Source organism: Amphibalanus amphitrite, unplaced genomic scaffold (assembly GCF_019059575.1).
Source record: "Amphibalanus amphitrite isolate SeventyFive unplaced genomic scaffold, NRLGWU_Aamphi_draft 000186F_arrow, whole genome shotgun sequence".
Taxonomy (NCBI): Eukaryota; Metazoa; Arthropoda; class Thecostraca; order Balanomorpha; family Balanidae; genus Amphibalanus; species Amphibalanus amphitrite.
Window position 1 is genome coordinate 509,000 of NW_024881681.1, and position 19,844 is coordinate 528,843.

The 19,844-nt window shown below is 51.5% G+C and overlaps 2 protein-coding genes across 2 annotated transcripts in view; one reads left to right on the forward strand and one right to left on the reverse strand.

Annotated features, from left to right (window-relative positions):
* The first annotated feature begins 1,299 nt into the window (after positions 1-1,299).
* On the forward strand, positions 1,300-11,419 carry LOC122384321 (platelet-activating factor acetylhydrolase IB subunit alpha2-like). The gene is made up of 6 exons (XM_043371625.1): positions 1,300-1,317; positions 4,622-4,769; positions 7,734-7,940; positions 8,156-8,278; positions 9,626-9,814; positions 10,165-11,419. The coding sequence occupies exons 2-6, from the start codon at positions 4,710-4,712 to the stop codon at positions 10,252-10,254; spliced, it is 669 nt and encodes a 222-aa protein (XP_043227560.1). The 5' UTR covers positions 1,300-1,317; positions 4,622-4,709; the 3' UTR covers positions 10,255-11,419.
* Positions 11,420-12,738: 1,319 nt separating this feature from the next.
* Positions 12,739-19,844, reverse strand: part of LOC122384322 (inactive tyrosine-protein kinase 7-like) — a 65,074-nt gene continuing 57,968 nt past the window's right edge. Inside the window, exons 9-17 of the mRNA XM_043371626.1 lie at positions 18,624-18,756; positions 18,008-18,286; positions 17,552-17,699; positions 17,095-17,222; positions 16,486-16,695; positions 15,820-16,134; positions 15,287-15,531; positions 14,619-14,770; positions 12,739-14,264 (exon numbers count right to left, since the gene is read on the reverse strand). Of these exons, the coding sequence (XP_043227561.1) occupies positions 13,832-14,264; positions 14,619-14,770; positions 15,287-15,531; positions 15,820-16,134; positions 16,486-16,695; positions 17,095-17,222; positions 17,552-17,699; positions 18,008-18,286; positions 18,624-18,756 (2,043 nt within the window). The 3' untranslated portion in view covers positions 12,739-13,831. The remainder of the gene's footprint in view (positions 14,265-14,618; positions 14,771-15,286; positions 15,532-15,819; positions 16,135-16,485; positions 16,696-17,094; positions 17,223-17,551; positions 17,700-18,007; positions 18,287-18,623; positions 18,757-19,844) is intronic.

The window sequence follows — 19,844 nt, forward strand, 5'->3', positions numbered from 1 at the left end:
TTGGAGCTGAATTCGAATTTAGCAACCATTTGAATATTTACGAAGTAGTTTTGGCGCCTTCGTAACATGTTACGAAACTGTCCGAGGCGGTTGAAACGTATTACGAATACCCGTCACAACCCCTACCGGTTGACCTGACCTGACCTGACCTGGTCTAAATGCTTAAAGACATCATCTCTGATCAAAACTAACACGATATTCGTGATCAGCACCCCGGAAAACCACATAGCAGCCACACTTTACGACTTTCTAACAGGTCCCGATTTTCCCGGTTTTCGGGTCATTGACCTGACCTGGAAGGTCACCCGATGACCTAGGGCCTTAAAATTGGGTATCATCGGCTTCCTCTCGTGACGGGCAGCACGCTCGTTTTTTCCGCGAAGCTCTAGCTCGATCAGGGGCCAAACGCGAGGGGGGGTCGTACCAACCCCCCCCCCCCCTTGTGCCGTCGAAGGACTCAAAATGGCCTGTGCCGGCGAGGGTTAAAACCGTCTGATTTTTCATCTCCGGAGTCCGGACTCCGATGCAGTCAAAACATTTAAATTTAATCATTTTGAGGAGGGATATACGTCCGTCGTCCACTACGTACCAGTGGCAGATCCATGGGGGGGGGGGGCAAAATGGGCATTTGCCCCTCCCAAACGGCATAATTTTAACATTACGCCTATGGACGAGGCATGGAAAGAATCGATAAATTGTTAAGGTTTGCCCCCCCCCCCAAAAAAAAAACTGGGCTGGATCCGCCTCTGCTACGTACCCGGGGTATGTGCCCGGAACCGCAGGTCCCGTCTGTACAGTGATTTGTGCAAAAAGTTTCGACTAATTTTTGAAATGTTAAGTTTTCATCCTTTTCACTCTTTTAGTTATCAATCAGTAACTCATTTGCTGACACCTTCGCTTGCACCTTGGTCACATCCTTATTCGCAAAACATTATTTTTCACCATTTAGAATATAGCTGCCTTGTTCAGCACTCTACTATTGAATCAAGTGCGCCAGATGGAGTATATCGCTTGTGTTCTATATTGATCATCATGTGGTACATGTGACGTCATAAGTCAAGAGAAAAACCTCTTTCATTGAAAATATTCTTTTTGAAATAAGACAACAAAAGAGCAAAATGTATTCAGTCGGGCTCTTTTAAACAAAAAACTGTCCATTTAATGCATACACCGTCATAAATTGTGCATCAATAAACTGCTAGTGATATAAAGAAAGTTTGTTTTAATGACGTCACAGACATATTACGATGATTTATTTTTATTTACTGGCATCCTCCTGAAGACGCGTTATTGCGGTGGGCGCGGTTTATTTTGTAGGGGCCTTGGTAACAACTGGATTTCCATTACGTCATGGGTGATGATGTCACACCACGGGTGACGTTTCACTGCTGCTGCTGCTGTCCACGGAGGGCAGCGTTTGTGAGTGGAAAACAGTAGCAACATTGTAAATGAAGGCAGTATTGGCGCTTATGCTACATATGAAATTTATAACAACATATTGATATTGGTGAATGTTTATTTTTGTTACTTTTCATAAACCCTCCATTTCAGAGGGTCTGCATGCAAAATTTCTGTTATTTTTTAGAGTCAAGCTATTGTACTAAGGGATTTATTTTGGCAATTTAGTCATTTGTTAGGTTATAAGGCTGCAGAAACTTTTAGTTGAGGTTGGTATCCATTATCCAGTTGCAGCTATAATCGTGTCATATTTTGTATCATTTTCTGAACATGTAAACACCTACCTATATGAATTCAAATTTTGTGATTGTAGAAAAGCAGTTACCCTCACATTGCAGCGGGGATTAGAACAATTAACCACACTTGTTATACAAAAAGCCTGTTTGCCATCAATTTTGGGAATCCAAATTGGGTATTGGTAAGGTAGATGTAGCACAAGCTGCCCGATGCACGAGAATGGGTCTTTCTAACCAAACCTTACCTAACCTGACCTACAACCTACAGCCTTAAACCTAAAATTTACAACCTACGACCTAGTCCTACGGTATGGCATATCACAACAGCTTGTGCTACGTCTGCTAGTGCTACCATGACCCAACTTTGTGCCAATTCATACCAACTTGGGATGACAGTCACTGCAGATGACAGATGTGTGCTGACCATGCAGGTCTTTGTTACAATTGCAATTCTATTGTGTTACAGGTTCGGCGTTCTACAGCTGCGACCCGCCATGGCTGGGCCACCGCAGCGGCATCACCTTCAGGGTGGACCTGCCCGTGGCCACCCGCCGGTCGGACCCGCCTGCAGTCCGCAGGGAAGCTGCCCTGCGAGCCATTGCAGAGCTCCCGCACCCGGACGTCACTATCTGGTCGGACGGCTCGGCTCGCGGCGGACGGAACAGGGCGGCGCAGGCGCTGATCCAGTTCCACCACCTCAACAGAGAAGAGACCGTGCGCGCTCCTGCAGGGGCGGTCTGCTCCAGCCTAAGAGCAGAACTGACCGCCATGCGCGAGGCGTTCGCGGCTGTGGCCGGCCTGGAGGACGGGGAGTTGGCATCGACCAAGTCGGTCCGCCTCCTCACCGACTCAAGGTCTGGGCTCCAACTACTTGGCCGCGGCCCAGCTAACCAGACCATGGCCCTGGCCGCCGAGGTGTGGAGGCTGCTGAGTGCTGAGCACCCTCACCGAGAACGGCACCGAGACGGTGCTCCAGTGGGTGCCAGGCCATGCCGGGCTGGACGGCAACGAAACCGCCGACCTCCTGGCTGGCGAGGCCACGGCGGGCGACCAAGACAGCGCACCGATCGACCTGTCGAGTGCGCGGGCCGCCGTCACGCGCCATGTCCGGGAGCTGTCGCGACAGAGGGCAACCGCTGCCCACCCGCACCCGGACCCCACGCCTGGCCACGACTCCCTGGCGCGCTGGGGTCGGTGACGCTGTCCCAGCTGAGGACCGGCACATCACCGCTGACCCGTGACACGCTCCACAAGATTGGCCCGGAAGCCGACGACGAATGCCCCGCGTGCGGGGAGCCCGACCGCGCGGCGCACCTACTGACCGATTGTCCGGCCTATGAGGCGGCCCGCCGCCGCCGCTGGGGTGTCGACCCTCGCCTGGTCGACGTCCTCGGCGGCCCGGCGACGAAGGTCGTCACCTTCATCGAGGATGTTGGGCGGACCGAGCCGCCGCTCGACCCGCCTGCGCCGCCGCCCCCCTGAGCGGGTTGGCAATGGGATGCAGAAGAAGAAGAAGAAGCAACTGCCAGCGCGCCACGGCGGCGAAGCCGAGTTCCGCCGCTGGACCGCCCGCGCAATGGCCAGCACAGACAAGAGACAACCGAATCACAACACCTACAATTACGTTATTATGGTATTGACATTGTTACAATTAACCCTGCTCTTTCGAGCGTGGATGCACGCTGAAATTGTCGCATAATTCCATGCAGCTTCCACCCTTCTGCAATACAAAGTTTGAATACAAAGTAGTCTTACAATAGGTTTAGAACTTATGTGCAGATTGTCGATGCTGGTTGACTTGATGATTGGAATTGTGTTTATCTGTTTATCTGTTTTGACTTAAATATATGGCCATGTACTATGGCCTACCTTGGGAAGTGTCTCTGATTTCAACAAAACATTTTTCATCAGGATACGCTGCAGGGTACATAGTACATACGTAGTGAAAATTTTGAGCATGTATGGGTGCGCATGTGGAGATGTAGACTGCGAATGAGACGGACTACGACGGTTTTTGAACCAATTAAATCTGATTGACAACATAATGTAGGATTAAAAACTGACTGTCAGAAGAATATTCACAGAATATTCACTTCACCCAGTACAACGAAAAGGGAAAGTCAGGAAACAGGCAGGGTACATCTCGAAGATCAATCAAATTGCAGGTGCCGATTGGTTATGGATCATTGTAGCTCAATGTACTGCCTTGTGCTGCTTTATTGATTGAAATTGCTTCTAGCTTGTATTGAAAGAAGTCATTATGGAAGAATTAAAAAGGTTCTTGAAAAATTTAAATACTTTGAATTGATATTTATGCAGAATTATACACCCGTATCATTCTTTACATGTCAATATTTGTATATTATCTAGCATATAAGAAAATAGTGGCCTCAAGTTTCTAGAAAATATCTGATTTTACTCTCAGAGCCACTGCAGATCCCTAAAAAGTTAGGAGCCGTCTTCATTATTGAATGTATAAACCCAAATAAATTATCACTGCTCAAAAGTGGAAGAAATGACAAATGAAATAAAGTTTTCCTACAGCGTTGCAATCCAGATTTCAAGATAGTGATGGGCGCACTAGAAAGCAAGTAAAAGTACTCCACAAGGCAAAAGTAAGGAACAAGAATATCCTTATACTGTTTCAGAATTCGGTAACAAACATTTTTTGTGTGTTTTAAATACCCGAACAAATCGATTCCAGAATCAGTCTTGATAATATTATATGGTTTTTGTATGGTGTTGGTGGTACTTGAATGACCAAAGTCAGTACATGTCCATCACCTTTCGATATTTCCGTGGTGCTCGTTCCCATTTCATAGCTGCTCACGGTGTTTTCTGCTGACGTCATATGGTGCTGCTCCACTAGCGCCACCATACGGCGTCAGCTGGCGAATTATCCAGTTAATACCAGAGCCCTTTTGTAGTTGGATAGGTGTTTAATATCAGATCTGTGTCTTTGGCTGGTGACTGGCCTATTAATTGAACTTTTATTATATATTTCAGTAGGGCACAATGTCTGCGGAACCTACCCTGTCGGAAGATATTCAGGGAGATTCCAGATGGATGAGTATGGTGAGCAGTGAGCACTTCAGTTGGGGAAACTACGAGGAGCCAAACAAAAATTGGATTAGCCAATCAACGGCTGGAGTGGGCTGGGCGATGACCATATATGGTCATAAAATCAGACAACTCCATCTTTTCAATGCATCCTAGCATTCAAATGAAAAAAATAAGGCATAAGAATGTTTTTTAACCACCCAAGGCCTACACTCACTCGGTGCATAATTAACTGGCGGCTCTAAATCGCAGAGTTACAACGCAAGGTCAAACAGTGATTGGCAAATATGGCGGATCGAAACAGACGCGCAAAAAAATGTAAGCAGTACTGCCGTCCAAAGGCAAAAACGCATATGTCGGGTCATGACCTGACCCGACATGCGGTTTTGCCTTTGGACGGCAGAGTACCGTGTTTAAAAATGTCATTATTTTTATTATTTTGTTTATAGTTTTTCCAATTGTGGTTAAGTTATTATTTTAAGATTAAATATCTTTGTTTGTTGTAATTTAATTAAATCTTTTAACAATTTTCTTTCAAAACACCAATTCATTTATTGAATGGCCAGCTGATTGTGACGCCCAGAACCTGCAGAAAAGTTGTTATCCTATCGCCATTTTCGAGTCAATTCGCTGAATTTAATCAAATCACTCTAATTCCGGGTGAAAAATGGAAGCCTTTTCTCTCCTATAAGTGGACGCGATACCGCATGTACCGGCTTGTTATACTGTTTTTCACCCTTAGTAGCGGGGGCTGCATTTCTGCTCATATATGGTCATCAAAAGTCCATTTATTGACTAATCAATTTTTTATATTTGCCTCGTAGCTTCCCCAACTGACTTCAACTTAGCACCCAGTTTGGACTGTTGACATACATTTTTTGACTGTCTGATTAGCTTGTTTTCTCTTAAGGTTTGGTCAAGTATAGTACTCCAAGTATGCATAGGACATGGGTAGATTCTGGGGAAAGGATGCTCAAAGCCATAAGCAACTATATGATGAGTATGACTAGGGCCAATAGATTTTCTAGTTACCTTGTCTAAAGTCTATTAATTGTGTAGCCATATTTTAGTCACACTGGCAAATCCAGAAAGGCTGTCTTGGATGCTATGGGGGGGGGAGGGGGGGAGGAGCCCGAGGAGGAGAGGGAGGCATACCCCAAACAAGTGTCACTTAATTCCAAAAACTCATTAGATTTCGATTATTTACGCTGGTTTCAAACAAACATTTTCTGATGAAAGTTGTTTAGTTTTTGTTTTATTTTAAAAAAGAACTTTTTGTCGATTTCGGGTGTTACGGGGGGGGGGGGGGGCGGCCGTGGATCCGCCAGTGGTTAGTCAGCTTATTTTTAAGCACCTTACAAGGTGTATCAGAATCATCCGGACACTTTTCCCCTCTGATTTGTAAAACAAGAGAAGAATGCTTTTCTGTTTATTTTCCGATGTAGCCGTCCACATAGCGATACAGTCAGGCATACGTTTGGGTATCCCTGCCACCAGGTTCTCCAGCGCATTGGGCTTGATGCGGCCCCACGCCTTTTGGAGCTGCTCTGCCAGCTCGCCGGCGCTGGCAGCCGGTGCCATCTTGTCGACCTCTTGCTGAACGATAGATAGCCCAGAGGTTTTCGATCGGGTTGAGATCGGGGCTGTTACCGGGCCATACGCCACGCTCCCAGAAGTCGGACAGGTGCTGGCGACACCACTGCTGTGTTTTCTGGGCCGTGTGCGGTGGAGCGCCGTCCTGCATGAAGATGGCCCGGTTTGTGTCCGTCACCAGAGTGCTTCAGAACGCCGCCTGTCTCAGCCGTTCGTTGGGTGGCGTCCAGACAATCCTTGGCGAGGATGTTCTCCCGGTAATACTCTCCGTTGATGACCACTTTTGGGGGCACCACGTGCAGCTGGGAGAGCGCACGGTGGAACATCATTCCCCAGACATGCACCTACACAGAGTGCTGGACGGTGCTTCCCCGGTGCCCTCCCCGTTCCGCCGCCCCTACGATGATACCTATAAGTACTATTGCGGTTTACGTTTCATCATCATGTCTGACGGTCTGCACGTCTGAGCTGCCGTGGCCACCCACACGCGGTCGTTTTGTCGGTTTGGCGGGTGGAACACCTCGTGCGGCGACTCGTCCGACCACAGGACCCACTTCCAGTCTTCCACTGACCAATTGTTTCGCTCCCGTGCGAACTTCAGGTGGTCCGCACGCTGTTTTTCAGTGAGCTTTGGCGATTTTTTTCTGCTTCAACGGCCTCATCCTTATATTTTCGCGGAGGTAGTGGTGAACTGTTGTGGGGGATACCTTTTAGCCTGCATTAGTCAGGCGTCTCGAAAGTTTCCGGGTCGATTGATGCCGTTTACCAGTCGCCATCTTGATCACTCTCTTCACCACCGGATGGAGCGTGCACTTGCGACCACGACCGGGCTGACTGGCGAGCCCCTGGCCCAGCTTCTCTCTCTTTAACCAGAGGTAAAGCTGACTTCGCCTGATGCTGAGCTGCCTGCAGACAATCTTGGGCCTCATCCCTCCATGCACCATCCCCACAACCTTGCCACGAAACGAGGTGCTGTAGTTTTTCGCCATACCCTCTTGACGCTCAGCTACACCGACGAACTGTTCGGTGACCTGACCTCTACTGACCGACCGGGTCAAGGTCAGCGGCGAATGGCAGACGGTTGTCAGGTTGGTAAGTTCCCAACCTTTAAATTCATGCAGCTCCATGACGGACAGAGAGAGCAGAAATACGAGAAAACAAAGTGTCCGGATGTCTCGCATGCACCCTGTAATTGCGCTCAATGTCCTTACTCTGCTGTGCTTACAAAGGAAGTTGTGTGTAAAATAAGAAGGGGCTTTGTTATCCCATGAGCAGTGTGTGGCACCACTCATCAGCTGACTGACAACCTTGTCACCTTCCTACCCCTCCCCCACCCCATCTGACTCCACTGTCCAGCTGACCACCCTGTCCCCCCTTCTATCACAGCACCGTCGGTTTGTCAGCGAGGCCAAGGAGCGGGAGCCGGACGTGGTGTTTATTGGCGACTCGCTCATCTACCACCTGCAGCACTCTGAGACGTGGAGACGCTGCTTCGCGCCGCTGCACGCGCTCAACTTCGGTATCGGCGGTGACCAGACGCAGCACGTGCTGTGGCGCATCACTAACGGCGAGATGGACAGCTTCTGCCCAAAGGTACGGGGCGGGAACACGTGCGGCAGGTGGTGATACGGTGGTAGTGGATCCCGAGCGCTCGCTAAGACAGGCTTCCGATATCTACGTGCGCTCGGCCGGGCACTGGGCAGAGCCATGGTCTGCGGCCGTCGATCTAGTTTGTTTTGATGCTGGTGTTAGTGTCGGTGATGGACGTGTTTCTGCAGGTGCTGACGATATATTTGCTGTCGCTACAGGTGGTTGTACTCCTGGTGGGCACCAACAACTTCGGCTACCCGCCGGAGCAGATCGCGGACGGCATCATGGCCAACGTGTCCGCCATCCGGAGGCTGCAGCCGCAGGCCTTCATCATTGTCATGGTAACTGGATGCATGGAGGCCGGGCCGCTGTGCCCTCGAGTTGTATCGTGCGACTGTTAGCGGGAAAACTAGTGGCTGGATGTGTATAATTTTGGGCGGACATCGATATTAGCTCAGCCACAGACTTCTCTATACAAAGTCTGTGGCTTAGCTTATCCAGGTTGTGATCAAATATGAACGTCTTGGATTGGGTTAGTACATACGTCGTTCGTCGATGGCGGCATCAAACTATCGACGCCATTATGTGTGTAGACACAGGAATGTCCTTCAAACTAGCTTGAACAAATGGGCACTTTAAAGGTAGTGTGCCACCTTTGAAAGATTTCCCATTTTATTTTTCCTAGGATAAGAAGCTTCTGTTTTTACCTAATATCGCAAAAAAAAAATCAAAAATGGGCCTGGAATAGTGCCTTTTTCGCCTAAGTTTATCGGTTTTTAGATATGTATAACAACTGTAGTGGGCTCACCTGCAAACAGGCGTCGGGCAACAATCGCGAATGCGGCGCACTTGTGACAATAAGCAAAGGTCATTATAGTGTTACGACCATACGACGTACGGGAATGAGTTATCAGCTGTCTAATCGTAGACAACACAATGTCGAGCCTTAAACTGTAAGCCCGTATTGGTATTGTTTCTTTTATTTGGCTGTCGAACATTATTTATGGTTTGAAATATGATTGTATGTAAAATAATTGATATGAAAAAGCCGTCTTATAAGTTATGACCCCATTTCACCACACGCAAGTGGCAGAAATGACAATGATCAGCTGACGCATTTTTCTTGGCCGAAGTCAGAGCGCGCGGCCCGACGCACCACGCGTATTTGGAAATTCCGACCTCGACGAGCATCGAAAGCCACCTAACAGGCGTGTTCGAAACCGCAGGAGATGATGATGAACGGGTTTATCGAAACTTGATTGGATGAGCATATTGGTAATAGCGATTTCAGTGTGTGCATTTATTGTTCATAGTGGTGTGAAATGTGGTTGGGGTACGACCGACAACCCGTCGGGGCGAATTTCGCACTGGGGTACTCAAAATTTGAAGAATTTAAGACGTTTCCATGAGTTTTGAAGGTATGGATAAGTTCTAAAAATCCGGTTCTCCTTATCTGGGCCATTAACTCCATACGGTCCAAGAAAGCTGGCACACTACCTTTAAATAATCTTTGGCGATTTGCTCTTTTCATCAGTGTAAGACAGTTGCTTTGTGTGTCGTTCGGCGTCTGACTCGTGTTCCACTTTGGCCTCTTCTTTCGGTCCCCTTTCCCCTTTCTTTTCCATCACTGTGTCGAGGCAACTCCCTTGCGATAGTAAGATCTAACACGCCCGTTTCTCCTCGCCTAGGGTCTTCTGCCGCGCGGTGAGAAGCCGAACGCGCTGCGGGAGCGTAACGCGGCCACCAACCGGCTGCTGTCTGAGCGTCTGTCGGGCCTGGCGCGGACGCAGCTGCTGGCTGACTACTCGGAGCTGGTTAGCGCCGACGGTACCCTCAGCCACCAGGATATGACCGACTACCTCCACCTCTCGCCGCAGGTAACTGCCCGGGGCCGGAGGGGGGGGGGGGGGAGGGTACCTACTACCTCCACCTCCGGCACAGGTAGGACGCCCGGAAACAGGGGTACCCACCTGCCTACCTACTACCTCCACTCTCCATCCCTCACCATAGGTAATGTGTCCGTCCGTCCGCCTGCCGTGGGAGCGGAGAACGCCTGCACCGGGAACGGAGCAAGTTTTGACATTGCAACATGCGAGATCCATATGACGAACGTCGAGCAGACACAAACAGCTGCCGCCGTTTCTAATGTGAAACATCTTCCTTGGTGATGAGTCACAAATGTGCTAAGTTGTTGTTTTTTCATCACAGTTTTTTTTCCTTCCGGCAGGGGTACAAGAAGGTATTTGAGCCCGTGTACGACCTGATACTGGATCTCCTGAACGAGAAAGAGTGTCTAGACGGCGCCGCCGCCGAGTAGCCCCTCCTGCTCTACCCGTGTACCGAGGTGTCGCGACTGCGTGGCGGAGGACGGCCGCCGAATCTCACGGCGCGCGCGCGGCGCCCGCCCGGGGCCGGACGTTTGGTTTGCTTGCCAGCATCGTGCGGTTGTTTTGTTTCCCTGCGTTGGTGGTGCGCCCAGCGCGGGCCGTGATGGTGGACTCCCGGTCAGGCTGGAAGGGGTGATGAGGGGGGGGGGCGTGCTCTCGGTAGTGAGCGTTGTAATGGGCAGGGAGTGAGGCCGGTCGGTGTATGGCGCGGTACGGAACTGGCGGCGGTATTCCTAGGTGTTTTCTATGGTCTCGTTTTGTAAGGGCGTCGTGCTGTAGGTAGGCCCATCGTCAGTCGGAGGTTTTATTTTGTTCTGTGTATGGGATGTTTTGGCTTCTGGAAGGCACTCGGCAGGGTTATGGCTAGTTTTAATTCCGTTTGCTACGTCATACGACCGAGGCGCCGGAACAAAATCTAACTGAGGACTGTCGGGCTCAAAACAAACGATATTAAAGTATTGTGTACAAGTTCAAAGGGACATTCGTTTTCTCAGCGTTGCTTTGTTTTCTAACGTGTCTGCGTGCGGGCCGTGGGCTGCGCTGTCTCATTCAGTGAAACGATCCATGACTGGGCGGGTCTCGGAGCGGGGGTACCGCTGAGACCAGGGGCGCACCGTGCTGCGGCCCTCCTGTGATTTCCTGCATGCGCGCGGTGTCGGTGTCGGCTGGGCCGGTTGGTCGCCTTCTGGGGCTGTGTCTGCGAGTGTCCGCTGTATGTCTGTCTCTGTTTGCGCCCGGTCCAGGCCGGGTTTTTGGTCCACCGCCGTCACCTAAGGCACTTAGCTCACAGGCCAAGTGGTCTGTAGAGGATAACAGGATGCAGAAACAGTCTGTATTGATTCGGTCACAGTGCACCAGTCATGAGTCTGTATTGGTTTGGTCACAGTGCACCAGGACAGTCAGTATTGGTTCGGTCACTGCTTCAGGACTGTTGGTTCGGCCACAGTGCACCAGGACAGTCAGTATTGGTTCGGTCACAGTGCACCAGTCAGGACAGCCGGCGCGGTTGCGACGTGCTTTTGTTGCTGTAACTTGCGTTTGCTGTTTATGTGACTAGATATGCCCAGAATATAGCACATGTTGCTTGCCTTGCAATCATTATTTGTTTGGTGGTACTCATGAAATGGTATTGTATAACTCCCGATTACTTCGACATTGACTTGTGAACCCATCGCAGATTTCTGGCGCACAAAGCCCACCCGGGAGTGGTTCATTACCCATCGTTGATAAGGCATATCGTATTAATCCGCGAGTTGCTGGGGGGGGGCGTTAAACGCCCCCACTTTTTTCGCCGGGCCATAGCATAAAAACGGCGCGCCGCAGGCGCGCCAAATTTTGTGTACCTGTAGGGAATTGATTGAAGTTTATGGTGACAAAGTTTAAAAAAAATCGGTCGGAAATTTTTTTGAGATATCGAGGTTTTAGTGACGTCATGATTTCTGAGTTTTCGACCAAAAACGGCATATGTTCAAAAAATCATATAAAATCACAGAATAGACATACAGACATGCCGTAAATGCCATTAGACTGCCAATATCATGATAAATCAAATGGATATCTTCAATTATTGATTATCGTTCCGCATTTTCCAAAATGTTGAACTGAATCTTGGCAATTTTTCGTGACTACTTCACGACCATGATACATGAATTTCTTAAATTGAACTTTTTGAGCCAAACACGTACACATATGATAAAATGAATGTCACCATCGTGTTCTACGCCCCAAATTACCTATAAAACATGTGTCACAGGCTGCGAATATCAGTTTTGATTTTCGGGGATATGTGCCTACCCGGTTGACCTGACCTTGACCCTGACCTATGCTTGACTGACCCCTATATGAAGCTGACACTCTTGTAGGCCTTATAAGATGGATTGCGCACCGTTTTGACAGAGTTTATGGCGAGAGGCGCCCATTGCGAAGTCCTGAAGTCCATGCTACTGAAAGCCCGATTTCAGGTGTCTGACCTGACCTTGACCCGACCTGTGACCTCAAAATTCAACTTTAAAGTACTCATCTGAAGCGTCTCGTCGCGCTCTTTCGTTTGCCGCCTCGTGCGTTTCGCTGCGCCTATTGGTTCTCGAGTTATCGGCTGGGGGCGTTTAACGCCCCCCCCCCCCCCAGCAAACGGTGGGTGGCGAAATACCCCAGCAACTGCCGGGTTAATGCTGAGCAGAACTGCACCTTCCCCGCGAACTAGTGGAACCTTTTATTGGTTGACATAGCAGCTGGAACACAGGTTCTACCGACCAGTTTGGGCTTCACTTGATTTACCTTGGACACCATCTACTTGAATTACTGCATCTACTACACTTGATTTACCTTGGTGGTTAGGCTGATCTCTACATCCCTGTTGCTTTGACCCTTATGAACCGCGACAGTGAAATAGTCCTTTCGCTGCAGTGAATGTAAAAGGTATGTCAGCTCCTTTATTATTAAAAATACAAAGAACATACTCATGATTCGCTAAAACACATTCGCGCGTTAATCCGTGAAGACGACGCGTGCATGCCATCGCAAAACTCAGGATGACTGAACCCACACAGGATTATGCAGTGAACACAAGTGACATGACACAATGAACGGTACACGCGACACCCCGGTGCCCCTCTGCGTGAAATGACTAGGCGGTCGGACCCGGCGGGCGCCTGACGGTCGACTCCAGACTGCAGCGGCGTACTCCAGACTCCAGACGTCTGAATACTCCAGACTCCAGACTCGTCCCAAACGGTCGGCCGCTGCCGACCGCGGAGACCCCAGACACCCAGGCGCTCGGCAAAACGAATTCGTTGAGCATACCAATACGAATCAGATACAGCGAACTAAGCGCGCAGGTCGGCGTATATACGAGCTGCGTGAGTGAAGATGAGGCTTCGGTCCGGCGAAGTGCGTGACAAATCTGCCAGAGATTTACTCTCTGTCGTCCCTTTGGAGCGAAAACTACAGGAGCAGTCCTTGACCGCGGCCGCGGAAGCGCAAATGACTCACCAAACCCTCGGTTAACACGTTCAGATGTACACAGTACACGATAATTTAGTAGCTCGCTGACCCAGTGTAAGATGGAAACGACCGCCACTGATGGAGCAATAAGACCCAAAGCCACGGCGCGACTGTCTGTCATGCAGCAAGTCCCAAAGCAGAGTCTACATGCCAGCAGCTGATCTCACTAAAAGATCAGACCTGCATGCTGGAAGGACGCGCAGAATTATGCGCCAGTGAACTTGAGATTACTTTATTGAGTGTTCACCTCCCCACGGCAACTCAAGCTCGTAAAAGAATACCCTCCCCGATGAGATTTCCTGGCCTTGTTCATCTGCGCGTACTGGACATTGCTTCCGCCGAGGATGTCGCTATTTCAGGCATCGCCTGGGAAGCAAGTTCTCACTCACATGACAACACTCATCTCCCCGCGAGTCTGTGGGTGTCCAGCACGCAGTGACAGCCTCCTAGCGTCACACTGCCCTGCCTCCTCCACCTCTCTCCCTCTCACCCCCGCCGCGCGCGTCACTCTGTCTCTGAGGCGTCCGGCACTGCCAGCGTCCGTACCACATCGGCCATATCGGGCCGGTCCCGGGGCGAGCTGGCCCAGCAGCGCGTCATGGCGGCCGCCAGCGGCGCCGGCGTATCGGCCGGCACGGGGAGGGGCGGCGGGGCGCCGTCGGCCGCCAGCCGGCGCGTCAGCTGCTCGTCACTGAGCGCCGCGTGCGGCCGCTGGCCCTGACAGAGCACCTCCCAGCAGAGCACGGCCCACGACCAGCAGTCGGAGCGGCTGGAGAAGTCGTCCTCGAGCGCCGCCTCGGCCGGCAGCCAGCGCAGCGGCACCGGCTCACCGCGCACCAGGCTGTACTCGTCGCGGTAGGCGTCCCGGCAGAGCCGCGGACAGCTTAGCTTCACCGCCAGACGGCTGGTGATGAGACAGTTGCGGGCCGCCACGTCCCTGAGGGGGGGGGGGGGAGGAACAGGCGTCAGGACACGAGAAACAAAAGCGAGCCAGTGCAGTGGTCGTAAAGCACGATCCGTGGTTAGCAAGTAAAACATACGTGATCCCACTGATCGATGTACAACTCTAAAATCACAATGTGTCGACGAACAATTACAGAAGACACCCGGCGAGGCCCATCAAATTGCGATCATCGCTAGCAGAAGCGTATCAGTTTTGAGTAACCCTCTCAGTCATGCTTCAGTACCAGTGAGTTAAGGTAAACTCAGCTTACCTCACCCAGGACGTCACCGCCCTTCCCAGTTCCTTTGGCCAGCCTACCCCACCCAACACCATCATCAGCTCTCTCACCTGTGCACGAACCGCTGGCTGTGAATGTGCTCCAGGCCAGCTGCCAGCTGATAGCACACCCCGTACGCGTGCTGCGCGCTGATGGGAGGCGGCTTGGGCAGGCCGCGAGTCGTGTCCCGCCGCGTGGCCAGCAGGAACTGCTTCAGGTCGCCCTGCGGTAACGCGAAGTACCACAGTCAGTGGGCTGTGTGGGACTCTTTGCAGCAGGGCCCAATCTCACCAAGTGCGGTAAACTCAATTTGGGGTAAAATACCAAACTACCCCACTCCGTAACCACAAAAATACTGTCCCAAAATTAAGTTTACATAACTTGGTGAGATTGGGCCAAGTGCCCAACCTCACCAAGTTAGTTTAACTAATTTCGGGGTAGTATTTTTGTAGTTAGCCAGTTTTGTAGAGGGCCCAGTTTTGTAACTGGCACGGGGGTAAAACTATAATGCGTGTTAGAAAATATATAGTAGCAGGTAAGTGAGGTAAGCATGAACGAATGGGACTCTCAAACCTCCTTGCTTCAAATATAAAACGCGCCACCAATCTTTGACTCGAAAAGCCCCAAAAATAGTTAAAACCTCGTGAGCCTCGTAAGCCATCCTTGTCTATTCCAACAATCAGCGCTCTCATTCACCTACTGAACTTGCATTTCCACTCCCCCCCCCCTCCCCACTCACCCAGTCGCTATACTCCAGCACCAGCAGGTGGGGCTCGGCCTCTCGCAGCAGCGCCACGCAGCGCGCCACGGCCGCGTGCGGGGTCAGTTTACCGAACAGCTCCGCCTCGCGCGCAAACTCCGTCACCGCCTGCTCGTCCCGGACGTCCATCAGGGCCTTCACCATGACCATGGAGTTGTCGGCGGCCGAGGGCTCGGAGCCGCACCGGCCGCCGGCCAGGTACACGTCACCGAACTCACCCTTACCTGGGGAGGGGAGGGGGCGTCAGAGACGGGGAGGGAGGGTAACGCTTCGAACCCGGACTGTTGTAACCGGGAACACGTGCTCTCACCACGCGCAATCCAACGCTCTACTAACTGAGCTACGGGACCGGCACATATCGCATAATATCGCACAACAAACGTCGTGTTTGCTGAACAACAAACATTACCTCTAAAAAGCACAGCCAACTAACTGCTCTGGTGATCCTGCAGCTGTTGACACCTACACATCACCACTCGAGTTCCCCCCTCGGTCGTCCGCCGTCTACCCACCGAGCGCCATGACGGGCCGCAGGTCCCTCCTGTCGCACGTCCCGGCTGTGCCGGCGCTGGTGGCCGACTGGCGGCTCTGCTGAGAGCTCGGGTGTGAGCTCGGCTGAGAGCTGCTGTCCGAGCGGATACTTTGGTAGCTGTTGTAGCGCGCCGGGCTGAGGCGAGCCGAGCCGAGCACAGACGGACTCAGTCGGGAGGGGCTGCTGGTGCCCGGCGCACAGGACTCGTCCGAGCGGGGACAGCCCACGTAGCGCGCCACTGGGCCGCCGCTGCTGCTGCCCGGGGGAAGCACCTCGGTCCGATCCGGTTTGGCCACTGGGGACGGACGGGGGGGGGAGTGTCAGTATCGCTGGTCACTGCTGGCCACTGGGGACGGATGGGGAGAGGGGAGGTCAGACTCGCTGGTCATAGATCAGGGGAGAGCGCAAATTCCAACCCGTTCGTATGACTGTAAAGTGAACACACACAAATTACAGTGATAAATGTTCCTGACAAAATCAGGGGTGATTTGAAACCATGAACTAGTCCACTGCCTCCTGAAATTCGCTTCTGAAAACCCTGGCTGACAGATGCAATAGGCATGTCAAAGTTATACAACTGAAGCTATGTGCACGAAGAACGGCACACATCTCCTAACCTCGACCAGCTCCACCCGTTCTAACTCACGCAGCACGCTGGTGCCCTCTGCCGATGTGCGCAGGTACTGCTGTTTGCGGCGCAGCCGGCGGTATCGGCACCAGACCATCAGGCCGGCCACCAGGAGCAGGTAGGCGGCCGCCACCGACACGGTGATGGCCACCGTGCGCGTCATCATGGCACCGTCATCGGCCGCCACGCCGGGCGTCACCGCGCCGCCGCGCAGCTCCGCCACCGTCGCTGCAGGAAGGTGAGGGAGGGTCAGGATCAAAGTCTACAGTAGTGCACCGTGGCTGGGAGGGAAATGAGGCGTTGGTAGAGAGGAGAGATGCTAGAACACTTGCCACATATGACAAAAAAGAGCAACATCAAGTCCAAAAGACCAGCGATCCAAAATGACAGAAGTACTAAAAGGCACGATCAGCTCAACCATGAGGAACCGGTTCTGCCGCAGAACATGACTATGTCAACCATCATGGTCCACTCATCATTCGTGGAAAACTAATGCACATGCATAGTACCCAGAGTCTAGGCATGTTCAATTTCATCGTTCACCCTACACCGCTCTTCTGTAGACTATCAAACGACATCAGCACCCTCCTCTCCCACTAGCGGAAAGCCGTCCCCCGCGCCACTCACATCGGACGAGCAGCTGGATCTCGTTCCTGGAGAAGCCGGCGCTGTTGCCGGCGATGCAGCCGTAGTGTCCCGTGTCCGACATCAGCAGCTCGCTGATGTACAGACTGCCGTTCTCCAGCCGGGTGAACCTGCCGCCAGGAGGGTACGGGAGGTCAGTATAGTCGGGAAGAGTTGGGGTTGCGCGGAGTTGGTCAGTCTTAAGTCGGCAAGAGTAGCGATATTCAGTTGGGAGCTGAGAGGGGTTAGTGCGGTGGTCAGATGGTAATGTCAGATAGTAAACCACGAGATAGAAAAGTGAATAAGGAAACTGTAATCGAAAAAGATTTGGTACAGCTAACTAGTTTCGGTAGAGTCGTGCCACATTTACCATATATAAAAACGTCTAATAGCCATTTCTACCAGCTGCCGCCTAGACTCAAACCGGAGCCGCGCCGTCCGTCCCACCCGCCCCACTGACCTGGAGTCGTCAAAGTCGTTGAGCCGCGAGTTTCTGTCCCACTGCACGCTGGGCTCCGGCCGGCCGTACGCCTGGCAGTCGAGCAGCAGGGGCTGACCCACTACCGCCTCGGTCGGGTTACTCGGCGTCACCAGAAACTTGGGCGTCACTGCGGGCGGGCAGAGGGGGTCAGATGGGAAAACGCCAGGGCTACATTCTTTTGGAAAATATTCGTGACAGTAAGTTGAACAAAAAGTCAATATTGCAGGATTTATCATTCTGAGTTTTCTATATTCGTTGGTCAGTTAAATGCAATACATTTTCTTCATAAAACAAAACTCGAACAGCTATCAATCAATAGGGAATCGAGGAAGAAGTTGAGTTCCTTCGTGAATAGTCACGTCAGCCTAAGCCCAAAGCCGAAGACCTATTCCTATACCTACGCATTTTCCCACCGATGATATCTCCGTCTCTCACCGATGATGGTGACGTTGATGGTGGCGTTGATGAATCCCTGCGGGTTGGTGGCCACGCAGCTGTAGCGGCCGCCGTCGGCCTCCTGTACCGGTCGGAACACCAGCGTGCCGTTCTCGTCGGTCACGTGCGGCGGCCAGTCGAGCACCAGCTGTCCGTCGGCGCGCAGCTTCACCCAGCGTACAGTCGGCGGCGTGCTGCCCGAGGCGCGGCAGTACAGCCGGCCCGTCTTCCCCAGCTCCAGGCCCCGGTTCACCGGTCGCGGCGCGAACTTGAGCTTCTCTGCGACACCCAGAGGTGGCGGTCAGACATAGGGTATTCACTGACCAGCAGACGATAGGTGTCCCTCAATGCACATTTATCGCTCATCCATAAACACAAACAATCCTAAGAGAAAATATAAAAAATATACACCGCAGGTCGACATGTCTTCGGGTAAATAAAGGCTAAGTCAGTCTCTTCCCTACGCCACCCGACACTCCCTTAGGACGCTGCTCCCACCGACCCCTCTGAGGGCGTTACCTCGTACGTACGGACCCCTAAGGGTGCCTGCCCAGTGCGCTACCTCTCACCGCCCCCTGAGGGCGCTGCTCTCTCTGAGGGCGCCACCATCCCCCACCTTTGACGGTGAGCCGTGCGGCGGACGAGCGGTACGGGTCGGGGAACCCGGTGCTGTTCACTACACACTGGTACCTCCCGGCGTGAGAGAGCTTCGTCAGAGGGATCACCAGGCTGCCGTTACCAGAGAACACCTGGGAACGGAGACACAGCGTCACTAAATTAACATCATGCAGCATGCATACAGAAATAACGACATACAGTGAAAATACTAGGGTGCCCCACACTGACTCGGTCCCGATTTCGACTATGGATAGATAGAAGTAGCAAAAAAGTATCATTTAGATGTATTGAGTAGGGATAACTAGAATTTCGGATTATATAATCGACTCCATACCCTCTATGCTTATGTCATTGTCATTCGCAACACGTATTGACAATGTTTAACGGTGTTAAAGCCGCAAACATACCACTGGGATGTCAGAATATATAATACTGAACGAGGCCGGTGTAAATAAATTTTCAAGACCGAGGTCCTTACTGGATTTTTGAACGAGGCCGAAGGCCGAGTTCAAAAATCAGTAAGGACTGAGGTCTTGAAAATTGAACGAGGCCGGTGTAAATAAATTTTCAAGACCGAGGTCCTTACTGGATTTTTGAACGAGGCCGAAGGCCGAGTTCAAAAATCAGTAAGGACTGAGGTCTTGAAAATTTATCACCGGCCGAGTTTGGTATGTATTTTACTGTATGCCAACGATAAATTTATTTTCTGGACCGAAGCTCTTAGCCGACTTAGGAACGAGACCATCCCAAAATGTTGGCTGTAGTGTATTCTGGTAATGCATTTTTGACCGTGGTCAATTTGCTTACACCAGTTATTACCACACCCCTCTGGCTAATGTATTTGAATAGGCCAGGCATACAGTAAAACAAAAAAGCACCGAGTCAGTCACCACCAACCACAACTCACGGGATACAAAAACCAACAGGAATTTCTCCAACTAACCACGCGGCTTTCCGAGAGCCCTGCGAACACCCGAGATCCCAATCTTGCAGGCAGTGGTGGACAAGCCACAGTGTGGAAGGACATTGGTCCGACATTCATCCGCTCACTGTGTTAGTCTGTGTTGGAGAGCCGGTTGACGAAGCGTCGATCCCATATTGTCCTACTGCGCAGGCATTGGGCTTATCAGGGAGGACGAGAATAGAGAAGAAAAAAGTGAGTGAGTGAGTGAGTGAGTGAGTGAGTGAGTGAATGAGTGAATGAGTAAGAGAGTGAGTA